At 41.6% G+C, this 16,009-nt stretch overlaps 6 protein-coding genes across 7 annotated transcripts; 1 reads left to right on the forward strand and 5 right to left on the reverse strand.

Moving 5' to 3' along the window:
* Nucleotides 1–951: 951 nt before the first annotated feature.
* RB195_015405 (uncharacterized protein) lies at nt 952–1,488 on the reverse strand (the record flags this gene model as incomplete). Its single annotated transcript, XM_064206105.1, has 1 exon — nt 952–1,488. One exon carries the CDS (start codon nt 1,486–1,488, stop codon nt 952–954), a length of 537 nt encoding a protein of 178 aa, XP_064061986.1.
* Nucleotides 1,489–1,632: 144 nt separating this feature from the next.
* RB195_015406 (uncharacterized protein) lies at nt 1,633–1,923 on the reverse strand (the record flags this gene model as incomplete). Its single annotated transcript, XM_064206106.1, has 1 exon — nt 1,633–1,923. The coding sequence occupies one exon, from the start codon at nt 1,921–1,923 to the stop codon at nt 1,633–1,635; it is 291 nt and encodes a 96-aa protein (XP_064061987.1).
* A 126-nt stretch (nt 1,924–2,049) lies between these two features.
* RB195_015407 (uncharacterized protein) lies at nt 2,050–2,745 on the reverse strand (the record flags this gene model as incomplete). The annotated part of the gene is made up of 1 exon (XM_064206107.1): nt 2,050–2,745. The coding sequence occupies one exon, from the start codon at nt 2,743–2,745 to the stop codon at nt 2,050–2,052; it is 696 nt and encodes a 231-aa protein (XP_064061988.1).
* A 93-nt stretch (nt 2,746–2,838) lies between these two features.
* RB195_015408 (uncharacterized protein) lies at nt 2,839–3,273 on the reverse strand (the record flags this gene model as incomplete). Its single annotated transcript, XM_064206108.1, has 1 exon — nt 2,839–3,273. One exon carries the CDS (start codon nt 3,271–3,273, stop codon nt 2,839–2,841), a length of 435 nt encoding a protein of 144 aa, XP_064061989.1.
* Nucleotides 3,274–3,605: 332 nt separating this feature from the next.
* On the reverse strand, nt 3,606–3,971 carry RB195_015409 (uncharacterized protein; the record flags this gene model as incomplete). Its single annotated transcript, XM_064206109.1, has 1 exon — nt 3,606–3,971. One exon carries the CDS (start codon nt 3,969–3,971, stop codon nt 3,606–3,608), a length of 366 nt encoding a protein of 121 aa, XP_064061990.1.
* Nucleotides 3,972–13,399: 9,428 nt separating this feature from the next.
* Nucleotides 13,400–15,634, forward strand: RB195_015410 (uncharacterized protein; the record flags this gene model as incomplete). Of its 2 annotated transcripts, XM_064206110.1 has the most annotated exons (5): nt 13,699–13,727; nt 14,578–14,612; nt 14,672–15,051; nt 15,281–15,341; nt 15,402–15,634. In XM_064206110.1, the coding sequence occupies 5 exons, from the start codon at nt 13,699–13,701 to the stop codon at nt 15,632–15,634; spliced, it is 738 nt and encodes a 245-aa protein (XP_064061992.1). The 2 variants fall into 2 exon arrangements, with proteins under 2 accessions (XP_064061991.1, XP_064061992.1); XM_064206111.1 differs by lacking the exons at nt 13,699–13,727; nt 14,578–14,612 and adding an exon at nt 13,400–13,442.
* Nucleotides 15,635–16,009: the final 375 nt, after the last annotated feature.

The raw sequence follows: 16,009 nt of genomic DNA on the forward strand, positions 1-16,009 counted from the left end.
CGACTATGTTCAACTTGACAACTAAGTTGAATTAACATTCATCTTCTTAACTTGAGCTGGACACCGCTGTTATAACCCTCCATTCTTAGATAAAGTTCCGGATAGTTCGCTTTCTTCAGAGCCCGAAAGGGTGAAATGGAAGGTGATTTATCCGACCAAACTCCCTACCCGCTCAACAAAGAAAGTCCTAAGTCTACTGTTGGATCTCATAGCTACAAATTGAAGTGTAGATCGTTCCTTAGGATCGGAATGCTTCTCTGCCGCTGCTAAGTACTTTCGGTGAGCTGACTAGCCCAATCAAATAGCAGGCTTGAAAAGGGACGAGTTCCCGCGTAATATAGAGGGATCCCTCTCTGCGATTCATCTGTTAGAGTGGATCCACTCTAAGAGAACCTCCAGGACCTCGCGCGCTGCAACCCTGGGTTCACACACCAATATCATTACCTTACTCCACACACCAATATCATTACCTTAACTTGATTATCTTCACCATTATGATGCCGCGTCATGTGATTTCCCTTTTGCCGTCCGGGTCTTCGCGCCGAGCACAGTGTATGCTGCCATTTATCTTGTGTATTCATCACAGTACCGCTTACAAAAATAACCGATAAAAAACACACGAGCCCATGCAATTGCTTTCCTCATTATCCGGACATATCTTGCACTTCGGCATAGGGCAAGTACATAGGTTATTGCTCATGAACTTCTGTTTAAGCCTGCGGGGATGCTCTACAATAACTACTCTAAGTTGAATTATTCTCAAAACGTTCAACAGCTTATTTACTGCAGTACATTAGAAGATATGAAAATTGTCTGCAATTACGCACAGAATTGAAGATATGTACGGAGAAATTTCAGCAGTGAGAAGAAGAATAGTAAATAATTTGCCTTAAGAACCTTAGAGAACTCTCCATGACTTACTGACTTACTGACTTAATCGGCGGGCTGATGTCATCGCCTGACGCGATTACCCGCATCTTCGCCGAGGTGTGCCGTCCTTGAACACAGCTCTCCCCAATCTTCTCGATTTTCTGCGAGAGCTTGCACAGAATCAATCCATTCGTCGCTATTCCATGTTCTGCGAAACCTTACGTCTCGCCTGAACTGCCTATCCACGCCGAGTGTCCTCAGGTCCTCTTTTACCACCTCAGTCCAGAACTTCCGTTTTCGGCTAGGTGGCTTCTTCCAGCTCGAACCCGACGAACTCTTCAGAACTCGTTGGACAAGGCGATCTACCGGTCTCCTCAATATATGACCAAAAAAGCGAAGACGATTTACTTTAGCCGCTTTCGAAGGCGGCGCAAGATGTTGATATCTTCCACGTGTCATTCGCCGGTAAACCACATCAATTTCTGCGTAAAGATCTTCATTGTGGCATACCCTAGGCCAAAAGTAGCCAAATAGCCGTCTAAGCAGCTTTCGTTCCGTGCAGTCAAGCCTCTCCATAACCGTTGATGGTGCTGCCCAAGTCTCCGATCCGTACATCATGATGGGACGAATTGCGGATAGGTAGACTCGCAGCTTGACTTCGTTGGTGATGGAGGTCGACCACAGACATTTCGTTAAGGAGTTAAATGCAGAAGTGGCCTTAGCGCATCTCTGCTGAACATCTCTCTCGTAGCTGCCATTGTTCTACAGCATATAGCCTAGGTAACAGAACTCATCGACGAGTTCTATCGGTTGTCCGTCCACCCTGATTCCCGTTCGTGGTCTCGAAGAGATCCACATCTGCTTGCATTTATCAGGGCGTAGACGTAGTCCATAGGCTGCAGCCAGCTTCGATACAAAGTTGACAACATCTTGAAGTTTCGTACTGCTTTCCGCAAATATAACAACATCGTCGGCGTACTCGAGGTTAGTCAAGGGGCACCCAGATGGTGCTAAGACAATGTCGGCAGGACACTGATCGACTGTTGTTCGCATAATGTCGTCGATTGCGAAATTGAACAGGAGAGGTCCTGCCACTGCCTCTTGTCTTACTCCACTTTACCACTTTAAACGATGTTGTACATCCGGCTGGTGTTCGAAGTGCAGCAGTTGTTCGTTGATTCATGTCATCAAGTAAGCGAACAACTTTCCTGGTACTCCATCGGCGCGAAGTGCGTTGGGAAGACGGCCTCGGTGAGGAGAGTCGAACGCGGCTTCAAAGTCCAGAAACGCTAGTTGCATTGGCTTCGAACACCCCTGCCAGATTTCGATCACTCTCCTGACAATGAACACCTGGTCAATCGTCGCTCGGAAGCCAGCTTGCTCGTCGCGCGTTGTTTCTTCGCGATGTTTAATGAGTCGGTCCGGGATAATGCGCTCCAGTACCTTGTACATAACACGCAGCAAAGAGACTCCTCGATAATTCCTTGGGTCCGTGACGGATAACTTTTTGTGGAGGGGAATTATGATAGCGTGCCTCCACGAATCAGGTATCCTTTCGTTTATCCATATTGAACGGATGATCTTTGTCATCTCACGAATCCCAGACGGAGGAAGATACTTCATCATTTCTGAGCTAATCCTGTCGTCTCCACCAGATTTTCCATTCTTCATTTTCCGAATACAGACCAGGACCTCCGACTCGGTCGGTGGCTCCTCGTTAACCGCATATTTCGGTCTATGAACGTGTTCGAGTTCAGGAGCTGACGGTGCTAGCCGGTTCAGCAAGTTCTTGAAATGCTCCTTCCAAATTGGAAGGGTTGCTTCACCGACAGCTACCCCATTAGCAGTGTTGAGGACATGGGAACATCTTTTCATTTTGCCGCTATACTGTTTTAGTAGAGCGTAGGCTTTCCGCGGGTTCCTGTCCACTCACGCCTCCTCAAATTCAAACTCCATCGCTCTTGACATCTACTCGTTATCGCGGTTTTGTTGCAGTTGACGCGCAACACATACAGAATTGTATGTGGATTTTGTTTCCGCAGATGCAAAGGCAAACTTCTTCCGCGGCAATAGAACCGGGAGCGTTTCCCTTGCAGCGTCCTGGATGCACTTTGTGAAGGAATCCGCATCGCTAAGCTTTTTCCTGATCCGCACTCCAACATGAATAGACACACGTTGGCGGAATTTTGTTCTGCATTCATCGTCTTTCAGACCTGCCATGTCGACTTTTGGTTGAAGAGGAACTCCTCGGTTTCTCTTGTGGAACCGTATCTCGAGGCTGAGAAGAACTGGGCGGTGATAGGAGTCGAACGCAACGTCCCAAACAGCTCTAGATTTTCGGATATCTGACTGAGGAATGTTCCTCGCCAGAACGTAGTCGAGCTGAAGTTTAAGAGTCCTCATCTTCCGCTTGCGCTGCTCTTCAGGCGTTAAAAGGGTTGACCCCTGCCACGTGAGCTGATGGCGTCAATGATCCCTCTTAAACGTGGAAGCGATGATGAGGCCCGTCTGTTCGCACAAGTCGACCAGCTGGTCACCGTTGTCCGACATGCGCTCTGCTGCATAGTATCATTTTCCTAGCACATCGGATTGCTTTTCGAGAGTCATCTTCGCATTTGCGTCGATTCCGACAATGACCACCTGCTAGCTTGGTATTTTAGACATCAACACATTGAGTTCATCATAGAAGGCGTCCTTACTGTTGTCCTCAGCGGTTTCCGTAGGTGTGTAAGCACTTATGATCCAGAGTTTACGTTCTCTGCGATCCCGCAGTCGTTCCTCACAGCTATCGCGCAGCCACCTTCTTTGTTCTCATCAGCATCGCCGCAGTATATGGTGTAATTTTCGATGCTGATGACGGGCCGATCCCTCATGCGTGTTTCCTGCAGTGCAGCAGAAGGCACACAGAAATATCGCAGAGGTCTGGATAGAGCGGCTTGTTGGAGTTCACTCGATAGTGTTCGGCAGTTCAGCGTGACGAAACGAATGGTTGTTGCCAAAGATTCCATGCTACCTTCTGGCAGTTGACCTTTCAGGTTATGGGCTTTGGCGGTGTGCAGGACGACAGAACCTTTTTGCAATGTATGGGAAGCTTTCGCCATATAACAGTGCAGATCATATAGCTTGTACGTTCCCAATGCGTACACTCGAACGCCTGACTGCGTTTAGTTAAAGCGATGCCACCACGTGCAGGTAGCAATTAGACTCGTATACGCGGCCCCCATATGTGCCCCCATATGCCCCCATATGTGTTTACTAACTCATGGAGAACTCTCCATGAGTTAGTAAACACATATATTCAAAGAAGAGGAGGTCTAATGTTACTTCTGCTATGGTTATCACTTCAATCGCCTTTCTTTCAAGTTTAATTTCATGATTTGAAAAAAGTGTACCGTGAAAGATTCAACGTGATATGATAACTGTTAAATTCGTTGGTTTGTATCAATTCACGTAACCAGCTACTCATTTTCTTCGTTATTTTCCTTCGAAACTCTACATTTCTGTCCTCATTTTTATTCCCTACTTTCCACCAACATAGTGGTTGCAGAGCAGTTGGTTAGAGGTTTGGTTGCGACTACCCCAATAAGTTATTCGCTAGACTGCGCACGTGCTCGTAAACCTCTGAAATTCGAAGGTAGTCAATTATTATTAATTCGAAACCCCTAAGCAGAAACATAGTTAGAGCATTTGCTCGAAAATTGGTAACGTAGAGAATACGGTATACGTAAAGATATAGAAATTCACCAACTAACGACTGCAACTGGCATGCGCACGGGCGTAAGCCGGAGAGATTCACGGAGGAAAATTATTTCAGGGAATATTCGTGTGAAATTCTTATACTCCATGGAAGACAGACAGAAAAATAGCAATCAGTGATCTCGGCTCATAATATCCATTTAATATAAATCTTTTTAAAAACTTTGGTATACTGTACCCCAAAGCTGAAAGCGATTTTCAGGAAGTTCAAAGAAAGACTCAGTTATGGGGAAGTTGAGTGATGGAAAAGGAAGTTCGGGCTTTAATCCACCTCCTTTCATAGCCATATTTTATTTCCTTTTTTTCATATTTTATGGAAAAACGGAAATGAAAATCAAACGAACAGTGCTGTGAATGTTTTATGATTGCAGCTACATAGGTTTTGTCTATTAATACTGAGAATTTTGCACTCTACATTTCCGTTACAGCAGTCTGGTAACTGGTAACTACAATTATTTTCCAGCAACAGATTTCTTAGAATTGTTTTAGTTTACAAATTACGGTAATACAGCTATGAAAGAGAAATCACCTGTTAATTATCTAACTATTAGGCTGAGTGATAAATAACTTTCCCTCAGGTGCATGGTACTTATTATTATTGTTACCCATGTAATGGGTTACACAGGCAAGGGTTTTTGTTATCCCTACGTAGGGAGAACTTCAATTACTCTCCAGACACCAGTTCAGTGTTATGCGTGTCACATATAACTTTTTTTAGTTTACCTTGAAAATAAGGAATCGAAAAATGTGCTTTCCACACGTGGTACTTTGGAAATTTAAACAAGATAATGGTGCTGCGCGGAGGTGTAGTGTAGCGGTTAGAGGTTCCGCTTCCTGCACGACCGATCGGATGTTCGAGTCCACCCTAGTGCTCACCAAGCCTTTCATGTCTGCGGGGTCGATAAATTGGTACCAGACTTGTCTGGGAGGATAAAAGCACTGTCCTGATCATCGGCTAGCCCCCGCAAATCATTGTATAGGCCAGTTACACGTTCGTGAACCTCAAACGATTCTGAATTGAAGTGAACATGGGGGTGCATCCCAAGCGGATCGATCGGTGCCAGACACTTTATTCTTTATCTTTTAATGGTGCTGCGACCACAGCTCAAAAAATATGCAGTGTGTGTCGTGAAGGAATGATAACCGATAGTACAGGTGTTTTGTAAATTTCCGCTACGTTGATGTGGCCTTAAAGGACGAACCAAGGGAGAGGCGGAGAGAGCGTTGCCTTTCAGACTTCGATGACGACATTTTGAAGTCAGTACTGGATACGAATGCCATGTCGAACAACAGAAAAGTTAGCAATACAATACATCACAATCACAGTAAAATAAGTGTATGAAAAACAAAACGGAAGTAATTTATGACTCAACCTAACAGAAAATTTACTCAACGTAGCATTTGACTTTGCTTTAACTCTATTTACTACTTTATACTTACTTTACTTTTATTTTACTTTTATTTATTTTTATTTTTATTGAGTACTTTTATTTTTGGTGTGGTTTGGAAAACGTGGAAAGAACTACGTGATAACCAATAATTCCAGTTTCAGAGGCTGAGTACCAAGAACATCAAGAATCCCCAACATTAGGAATTTGTCGTATGTTTCAAATATCTAAGAATGATCTCTGGAATTGCAAGAGTAAACGTTGCGAAAATTGTAGGCACATAAAAGAGAGCAGAGACTATGAATTATGTAGACCAACCAAAAAAATCACTTCCTGAAGAATTTTCTGAACTTCAGATCCCACGTGACATCCAAAGAACGGAATGGATAGACATATCGCAATAATATTTAAAAAAAGAATGTTTAATTGCCAATTACACGTAGGTGTTGAATAAATTAAATTGTGTTATATATAGTGGTTGCGTTCCCACAGGAGCGAGTAAACATTGTTAAGTTCTTTTTTTTCTGAAAACATAGTAGTGTTTACAATACTGAGCAAATCAGAAACTATTACAGTTGCTTGGTCACCTGGGGCAAGGGGATTGTGAGCTTTCTTATTTAATTCAGAGTCTATGAATCATGAGCTCAAAGAACGAGTGCGATTTGTGGGAATTTCGTTGTAATTAATCCTGCTACAAATCACGGTAATCCAGCGATTAAAGAAACCATGAACAAAGGTCCGAGATATACGTGCTGCTCGGAGGATTATTAGAAGAATAACCAGAACTATCGTTGTTTTTAAAAATATATAAAAAGGATCTGATTAGGGGAGGTCGCTGCACTTTCGCCTTCCTTGATTTTGAGAGTCTTTCTCACAAAGTAGTCCAGTACGCACTTCACTACACCTCTCTGAATCCGTAGAGAAAAGGAGATTTTCCTGAAGCATATCTTAACAAATAAATAAGGATAAATAAATAAATGAATAGATAAAAAAAAAACAAATGAATCAGACAAAAATATCACTTCTGAATGATGAGAAAAATCTGATGATTTCACTATTTCTGAGTTCGAACTCAGCATGTGCTGGAAGTTATTCCTTGACTTCACGTTTCCAGGAAACGAAATAGGTTATGAACGAAGGAAAACTGTTTTCGTTAGTCTCACAGCGCCAAAAACATTGCAAAAGAGATCTCAGAACCTGCATTCATTAAAAAAAACATATAATACTGGGTGACGCGCAATCATAACTTTATTGTAGTCAGGATAAAATAACAGAGAGAGTCTAAAAAATGATAAGTCCTTCCCAAGATAACAACAGACCAAAGCATCCGGTACTTTGGAGGCCATCCTTAATGCTAATTTTGAAGGTGTGCTCAGAAAAAGATCTAATTAATCATGAATTTCTTCCTTGCGAATAATAATTTATAACGAAAACATTTTGAAAAATATTGTAAATCGGTGAAAAACGGAGAGGGAGAGAAGGAGGCTTTGCCGGCAGAATGAATAACAAAAAATCAGGTCTGGAAATTTTAAGAAAAGTTTGAAAAAAGAAAAGAAAAATATGAGAAAAACAAGACGCTATGAGTTGACATATTTCAAATCCAAGTTCTTGTCAAGTTAGACCTTGACTTTTCCATACCGTACCACTTTCAGCCCTCTTTTTAAATGATATGCATTGCGTATACATTACGTATGTTAGTTGTCTTAATTACGTACGTTAATTAACTACGTTGCAAATAATGATTTTGAGCACTCGGATATTATTTTTATACGGACAAATCTTTATTTCTTTAGATTCTTAGACATTTTAAGGTGCCAGATGTTTAATTTTCTTAAAGGCAGCGTATTACGATTTTGACTTGTTGTGGGACTCTTTGTTATAGTTTTTACGAAGCGCGTCAGAATGCTCTTATATGTGCGCGCTTCAGTCCTCTTAGCACCCTGTTGATCTTTTCCCTCGACTAGGCTGGTGAGAAGACACAATTGATTGTTAACCGCTCGCACCTAGATGCGGCGCGTGCACAAGGGTGGCGAGTTGCAATTGAATTCATAGGGACCATACTGTGTTCTACTACACGAACTGTAGGTTTTCGCTGTCGGTTCCACATCACGTTAAAATTCGTTGAAAAAAATCAAAAATCAAAATCAATCGAAAATGAGAATTTCTCACCTTAACCGACAGTACTCTATAGTAATCAGGTAAGTGAAGCAGCAATTATTCTTCAGTAACGAGTTTCTAATAATTGTTGGAACTGTCACTGCTACGAGTTACTTTATACAGCAATTCACGAGAAATTTTTTCCGACTAATTGTCTAACTAATTTAATCAACGTAGCATTTGACTTTGCTTCAACTCTAATGTTCCTTTTTTCCTTTTGCTGCTTTTTTGGATGTAATTTGAAAGGATCTGTTTGATGACCTGTAATTATATTTGCAAGAGCTGCATAGCAACAGAACATCGGGAATTTGTCATCTGTTTGTAATATCTAGGAAAGGTCTTTGGAATGGCAAGATTAAACATCGCTGAAATTGAAACTACATATCAGAGGCTAGAAACCATAAATTTCTTGACCAACCAAACTGATCCTTCCTTAAAGAATTTTTTCGAACTCAGTTTCCGCGACCGCAAATGAGGGGACGGAATACAGGTCCTAACCACATCAATATCTCAAAAAAATAAGAAAAAAGGAAAAACAAAAAGAGAAGAATTGGTTATTACATGTTAGTTTTAAAAAAATTAACTTGTAACGTATAGCAATTGGGTTCTAACGCCTTTTTAGGAAAATACGACGATGTTTACTTATTGAGGAAAACAAAGGATATGGCAGTTGCTTGGTAGCTGTAGAGAAAGTAAACGCTAGTAAGTTTTTTTTTTAATTCAGAATCTTCGAGGAATGAGCACAGGGAACGGGCGCAATTTTTGGGAACACCAAGGTGCAAAATGAGTTAGTTGTTCGGTTGTGTTACTACTATCAACGTTACTAATAATATAAAAAGAGAGTTGATCTTTAGGTCTACCCTAAATCGCTATTTCTTCGCTTCTTTGATATCGAGAGTCACCTCACGAAGTAAACAAGAAAGCGCTACGGTGACAAGTCTTTGAGAGGACCACATACGTAGTCTGGAATCCTCTATGCTGACCCAGGAACCCATGCGCAGGGGAAAGAGACTTTCTCACCTCCTCAGCATGTGAACTGGATAAGCTCGTCTTAATCGATCAAACAAGGACGTTTCTTAAGAAAAAAAAGGACGACCATATTATGAAGAAAAAAACCATTAGAAATCAGAATAAAGATTTTTTGGTTCGGATATAGCAATAGAAGAAAGAACAATTTAGCACCGAGTGCTAATATACGATACTCGTTTCTTTTATCGGGAGATTTACGGAAGTTCTATATTCCTCTCTATTTGTTAGTTCTAAATTTGTTGTGGTATTCCTAATTAATGTTGAACAGTCACCAAATTCGCATCACACATCAACGGATCTACTGCCGCAGAGAATCCGAGGATTAATTCGTGGATTGTATCCAACGCAGAATCACGTGTGATTAATTCATGCAGCATTCGACTAAAGGATAAAAAGGCGAACTGAACGCATTATAGTTCACAATACTTCCTGATTGTGTGTTGACTACAACTTACGATCAAAAAACTCGAAGCTGACAGATTCTTTGCTCGAATAGATTTGTTGAAAAAAGTTGTGCAGCGGAATGAAATGCTTCTTCATTCATTTAATTGGTCATGTATTGATAAATAACGTGGAAGTCACGTTTTTCTTCAAAAAATATGATTTTAACGAAAAAATGGAGCTAATCGAGAGCAGTTGTAAGCGATTCTCCTTTTATTTGTTGTCGCTCAGCTTCAAACTCATTAAGATCACCTTAAAGTGGGTGACAGAGATAAAAATTTAGCACTAATAGCATTTATTCATAAATAAAAAAGAAGATTTGACATACTTTAACCCTTTGACGACAGCGCCCCTCAATTTAGAGCCACGCATTCCATGCCATTCGACTAAAGGATGAAAAGACGAACTGAACGCGTTAAAGTTACCTAGCATAAAATAACAGGAATTGTTCACAATCCTTCGTGATTCTGTGTTTTTGCTCGTGTGCAGTAATGCGGCTCGCCGCACATTTCTCAACACTTTTTTCCATAAATCCCTATTAAAAAAAATTGTTCAACATTAAATAGATATGTTGTGATTTATTATTGTTAATTCTTTGCTCAAATAAAAGGATAAAGTTTCTGGCGTTAATCAATCCGTTCGGGATGCGCCCCCACGTTCACTTCAATCCAGAATCGTTTGAGGTTTACGAACGTGTAACTGGCCTATACAATTACTTGCAGTGGCTAGCCGATGGGTGAAGTCAGTGTTTTTATTCTCCCAGACAACTCTGGCACTAATTAATCGACCCCGAAGGTATGAAAGGCTTGGTGAGCACCGGGGCGGATTCGAACCTCCGATCGATCGTGCAGGAAGCGGAGCCTCTAACCGCTACACCATACCCGCCCTCTTTGCTCAAATACAGCTTTAAAAATCGAATAGCCTTAGAAATCGCGCTTTCGTCAATGGCTAAAAAAGTCCTTTAACGTTCTAATAGAAGAAAATGTATTATAGATGGGAAGAAAAACGACGAGAAGCTACAAAATGTATTCAACGAAGAAATAACGGCTTTTCTTGGTAATCAAATACCATGTATGTGTTTTTCTTTTCCGATTGATCTACATCGTATAGGAGTCATGAGGGATTGTTCAAGACTCACGATAACGAAAGAATTCTATACGATTTCTTTCAATGCGAAGACATTTGCTAAAACGTTCTGTCATGGAATGTATCCGTGAATTACATCAACTTCGGGGACCAGCACATGTATCATCTTGAGCTGAATTCTTGCCTCGACAGTGAATTTAAAGACAGCAACCCCGAATCTGACGTAGTGGGCGAAACCGCTCGACAAGATAGAGATAGGGCTGTAGATTGCGGGGTCACGGTTGGTTCCGTTCATTTCTCCCTAATAATTCGCTGTAAGAAAAAAAAAAACAGCGTTAAAGGCATCACCCCCCGAATCTGACGTGGTACGGATTTCAGGTGGAGTATTCTTATAGATAGGGGAGTGATTCCGTCTATTTCTTCCTAATTGCCGTAAAAACGACCCAGAAGATACGGCTGCAGGCGTTCTGGCGCACTATTTTCTACAGGGAGTTCGACTGGAGAGCGGCGCCGCATCTTCCGGGCCGTTTTTTACGGCAATTAGGAAGAAATGGACGGTTTCACCCCTCTCTCAGAAAATTCTTTCTCCCTATCTCTTTTTTCTCCATAAGAATAATAGAAGATTCGGTGCGCACAAGGCTGACGCGCTCCAGTCGTACTCTGTAGAAAATAGCGCGCCAGAACGCCCGAAGCAGTATCTTCCGGGCCGTTTTTTACGGCAATTAGGAAGAAATGGACAGAATCACCCTCCTCTCCATAATCTCCTATCTCTTGTAAGAATACTCCATCTGAAATCTGCATCACCTCAGATTCGTGGGTTGATGCCTTTAAGGTAGGACAAGCAGAGCCAAGCTCATTTCCGTGACCCAAAACCCCACGCTCCCCGTCCTTCCTGAGTTTTCTGTACCACGTCCGTTCCATGGTACGATGCCTTTAATAGGGTGCTGGTCCGGTCACTACTTATCGAAACCTCGAAAAGGCAAATACGACGGCAAAAAAAAAAGATTCGGAAAAAAACTCTGCCTGACTGGCTTTACACGCAACACTCCAATCTAAAGCAACCACTCAAATGTGATGTTTTTTATGAAATAAAAACAGGTCTCAGTTTTTCTAAATAAGATACATTTAAAGCTTCTTAAGAATTGACTTTTTCCACTTTTTTGCCAATCACGTCACTTCTGGAAATGTTTGAAATGTTTTTTCCATGGGATTTTCGAAATTTTCGAACTAAGACAGAGGCAAAAATTGGAAGGTGTTTGGCAGACGACTCGATGACTTTTTTTCAAGCGAAAACGGTTATAAAACAAAATGAATAATAAATAAGTATTAAATAAAATTAGAATAACAAATGTGTAACAATAACAGATAATAATAGTTTTAATGCTAATTCCAGTCTGAACGCAAAAACGTGAACGTCAGACTTCAGACTTCTGGTGCTGGCATCGTTTGATTTCAGTGGGTGATCAAAGAAAGCTGAAACTGAGCCACTCCCCATAGATTTCTACTTTTTTCTTCTTTTTTTCTGATGGAATTATTGGTGGAAAATTTCACCAATGTGTTCCAGTAGTCCATTTGCTAAGGGTGTTGGTGCTCAATTTATGGATTATTCAATGTTGATTCTACATCTATATTCTTTGTGTTTTTGAACTTTCTCATCGTCTTTTGTTTTTTTTTTTTATTTTTCTTTTGAAAGACAATTTGAGAACATTTTTTGAAGTACCAGACAAATTTCTTCTCGCCTTTGTCTCCTGTAATTAACACAAAATGATATAGCAACGCGAAATCATCTTCTTACTGATGGAGATAAAGAGGCTGCGCCGGATCACCTAAACTGCTACTACCAGATATACTGTTGTAACAGTTGTCTGCAAGCATGTATCCAATTTTCAAAGAAAAGATTCGGCAAACGATCTAAGGAAGGAAAGGAAAGGAACAAGCAGAGGGGTAGATATGCGGATGCGTACATTAGGATAATAAGCTACGAATGCAGTTGTCACAACCATGAAAAATCTTCACAACGTCCCCCGTAGCTTTTTGACAAAATTGTTCGGAATTATTTCTTGCCGTTGGTGCATCGACAACACAGCCGCATCCAATTTCTAGATATTCGCGAGTTTTTTTAACAAATAGGCAACAACTCTCAATTATTATTCGCGTTATTCGTTGGTGGTACACATTGCCACGATATTCGTGCCATGCATAATATCTGCGGTAGACTAATCTCGTCCATTCATCAAAGAACTGAACACACTGTTTTTTTTCTTTCAATGAATTTTCATCTATGAATTTTCCGCAGCGCGTGTAGCGCAATCGATAAGAAGTTCCTCTGTGTATGTACGATCGGCCGATGGTTCGGAACCGCCTCTGGACCAACCAAGTTTTTGATTCCTGAGTAGTCAATGAATACGATCAACGTATTGGCACCAGACTTGCCTGAAAGCATAAAAACACAGACTTGATCCATAGATTACCCCCGCAAGTCATCTTATGGGCTAACACGCGTTCTGAAATCCCAACGATTACGAACTTCAGTGAAACGCGTTGGCGCATGCCAAGAGGAATGAATAACAACCATCACTTTATCCATATTATCCTCTGAATGCATCAGGAAGCATTGTGTTTTTTCCGCTAAATGAGAAAATGATCAGATTCGAAAATAACCGTTTTCTATCATGTCAGACTATGTAGGATACAAGCTGCCGAGCAAATTTGAAGGTAATGCCTATGTTCGGCTACCATTTTGAGTACACAGCTTTTACACATTCGTCCGAACTTTTGCCAAAAATAATGTGTACCCTTATCAACAGCCAATATTTCGGCATTATCCCCTTCACCAGCGCCTGAGAAGGTCAAAGCCGTAAGTGACTCACCTTCTAATCAACATCCAGACAGACAGTTTGCATACACAAACGAGCAACAAATCCGCTACTGCTCACCTAGACTGCGAAACGTTAGTTGTCAATAAGGATTTATGTTATTATGTGCCTGGTGGGACGAGAGGTGAGGGTTACAGCTTTTTCCACAGTGACGGACTGTTTGGTCACGCCGCGAAGTATGCGGTACTGACCTGAGAAGCCGTTTAGATGGTGAAAGGTTCTTCATTTTCTACAGAAATACACTAGAAATTTTTCGATTTTGTGGAATTTTCATGTGGTTAGCAGGTCCACGTTATAGATTGTAGTTGTAGTTATATCATCACGAACTAGTTCTAAGCATTAGCTCAGGCAATAATTTAGCCACTAGCATCGTCCTTGAGCTTCAAGAAGGAAAGAGCTGCTTCCAGTTCTCAATGTGTTAATTGAGTCCCAATCGGGTGAAGCTTGGTAAGTGAGAAAAAACCACTTTCTATTAATCGCATCGAGTTCACTCCTGTTTTTTTCTTCTTCATGAGATATAAAAACTTGCGCCGAAGGCATCGCTATAAAAGCGATTCTGTAAACGTTTCAAGCATCACCGCAACGATGATGAGATCCTTCTACTACCTCCTGCCGTTCTTTTTTGCCCTTTTCCAAAGGTACTCATTCAAGTGATTTCAATAACCTAGTCAGTGTATTTGAAGCTATGAGAAATGGTAGAATTTGTGTAGAATATTAGAACCGCTCCCGTAAACTTATTTTTTCGGTTTGAGTTTCTGGCTGAAGGTTCGAACCTGCTTGTGTTAGCCTCCCCATGCTTTTGAAGAGTCGATTATTTCTGGTTTTTCTATATTGGTCTAAAAACATGTTCCAAAAAGCGTACAGGAAAGTCATGAGACAAATTCCTTTCTAAAATTTCTTCTTATAGTAATTACGTTAACAACAAATTTAAACTTTAGTAACTTATTTCCCAATGCGATACATAGAAATTCCAGGTCTTGTGCGAGCTACCCGGGTGCCCACGTTGAAGGTTAGTTGCAGATTTTGATACCTAAAGCGACTTTTGATTACCTAAAAAGGTATTTTTAGAGGCACCAGCAGTCGCCATTCCAGAAGTGCCAGTAGAGGTAGCTTCTGCCCCGGTAGTAGCAGCTCCAGTTGTGGCACCTGCACCCGTTGTAGAACTTTCCTCATATGTTGCTCCAGCTCCAGTAGTCGAGCCAGCTCCAGTCGTGGCACCAGCACCCATCGTAGCGCCAGCACCCGTCGTAGCGCCAGCACCGGTCGTAGCGCCAGCACCAGCCGTAGCGCCAGCACCCGTCGTAGCGCCAGCACCCGTCGTAGTGTCCGCACCAGTGGTGGCACCAGCACCAGTCGTGGCACCAGCACCCGTCGTAGCGCCACCACCAGTAGTGGCGCCAGCACCAGTTGTGGTGCCAGCACCCGTTCCAGCATTACCTTATGCAATGGTAAGACATTTACAACGTTTTTCTGATGTTACTAAGGAAACGACCGGTTAACGATTAGTACTCGCTCCTCCTCTGAGCCATACTAGATATTTCATATCTTTTCACTTCCTAAATGTCTGCATTACTTTTAAAGTCGCATCAGGTTTTAACAATTGAAAAGGACAGCGAGACCCATTTATTAAAAACGGGTATTTCGCTTATCAGAAAAGGTTCTAAAAAATGATTCCAGTACGCTCACTATCACCATCCTCGCACTGAAGTCCGCAATATTGCTCGGTCCTACAAGAAAGGTAAGTGATGCTGGCAACTGAATTGCATTCATAAGCACCGCATAAATCGAACTTGTTTAGAGACTGGTCACACTTCCGACACTGCTATGGTCTATGGAGATGGACATTTCCCTCTAGAATTCCTATCACACGATCATGGTTTCCTTCCACATACCCATGGCTTACTTCCACACGCTCATGGTTTCGATGACGCTTTCTTCCAAGCACCACTGCGAGGTCGTATGAACCGACGAAAGCTCGCCTCCAAGAAAGCAGCAAGTGTTCGTAAAACTTTTGAAAAGAGCAAGAATTAAGCGTAATAAAGTTTTAGTGAAAAGACAACTGTTTTTATTTTCCACTTACATGCTTACATCTCTAACAGTAGTTTACATAGTTAATAGAGACCCTACATAACCTATGCATGTACGGCTAAGTATCTGTGAAGTCCTTTTTAGTTCTGAGGTATTATAACACATATCCAAAGTAGAGAAAGTTGTAAGGAGGCAAGAATCGTAGTAAATCCCTCACGAAACTAATTCGGCTCCTCGGAATGATAGTTGCATCGTCGATCGAATTCGACGTAAGCCGACCCAAGGAAATAATTGAGACTGCGATGTTGTTTACATGGTCGAGTCGAAGCGAGCGAGTTCTTGCTCAAGTCACTTCAGCGAATCGGCTCGGCAGCGGCT

The sequence above is a fragment of the Necator americanus genome, chromosome V (assembly GCF_031761385.1).
Source record: "Necator americanus strain Aroian chromosome V, whole genome shotgun sequence".
Taxonomy (NCBI): Eukaryota; Metazoa; Nematoda; class Chromadorea; order Rhabditida; family Ancylostomatidae; genus Necator; species Necator americanus.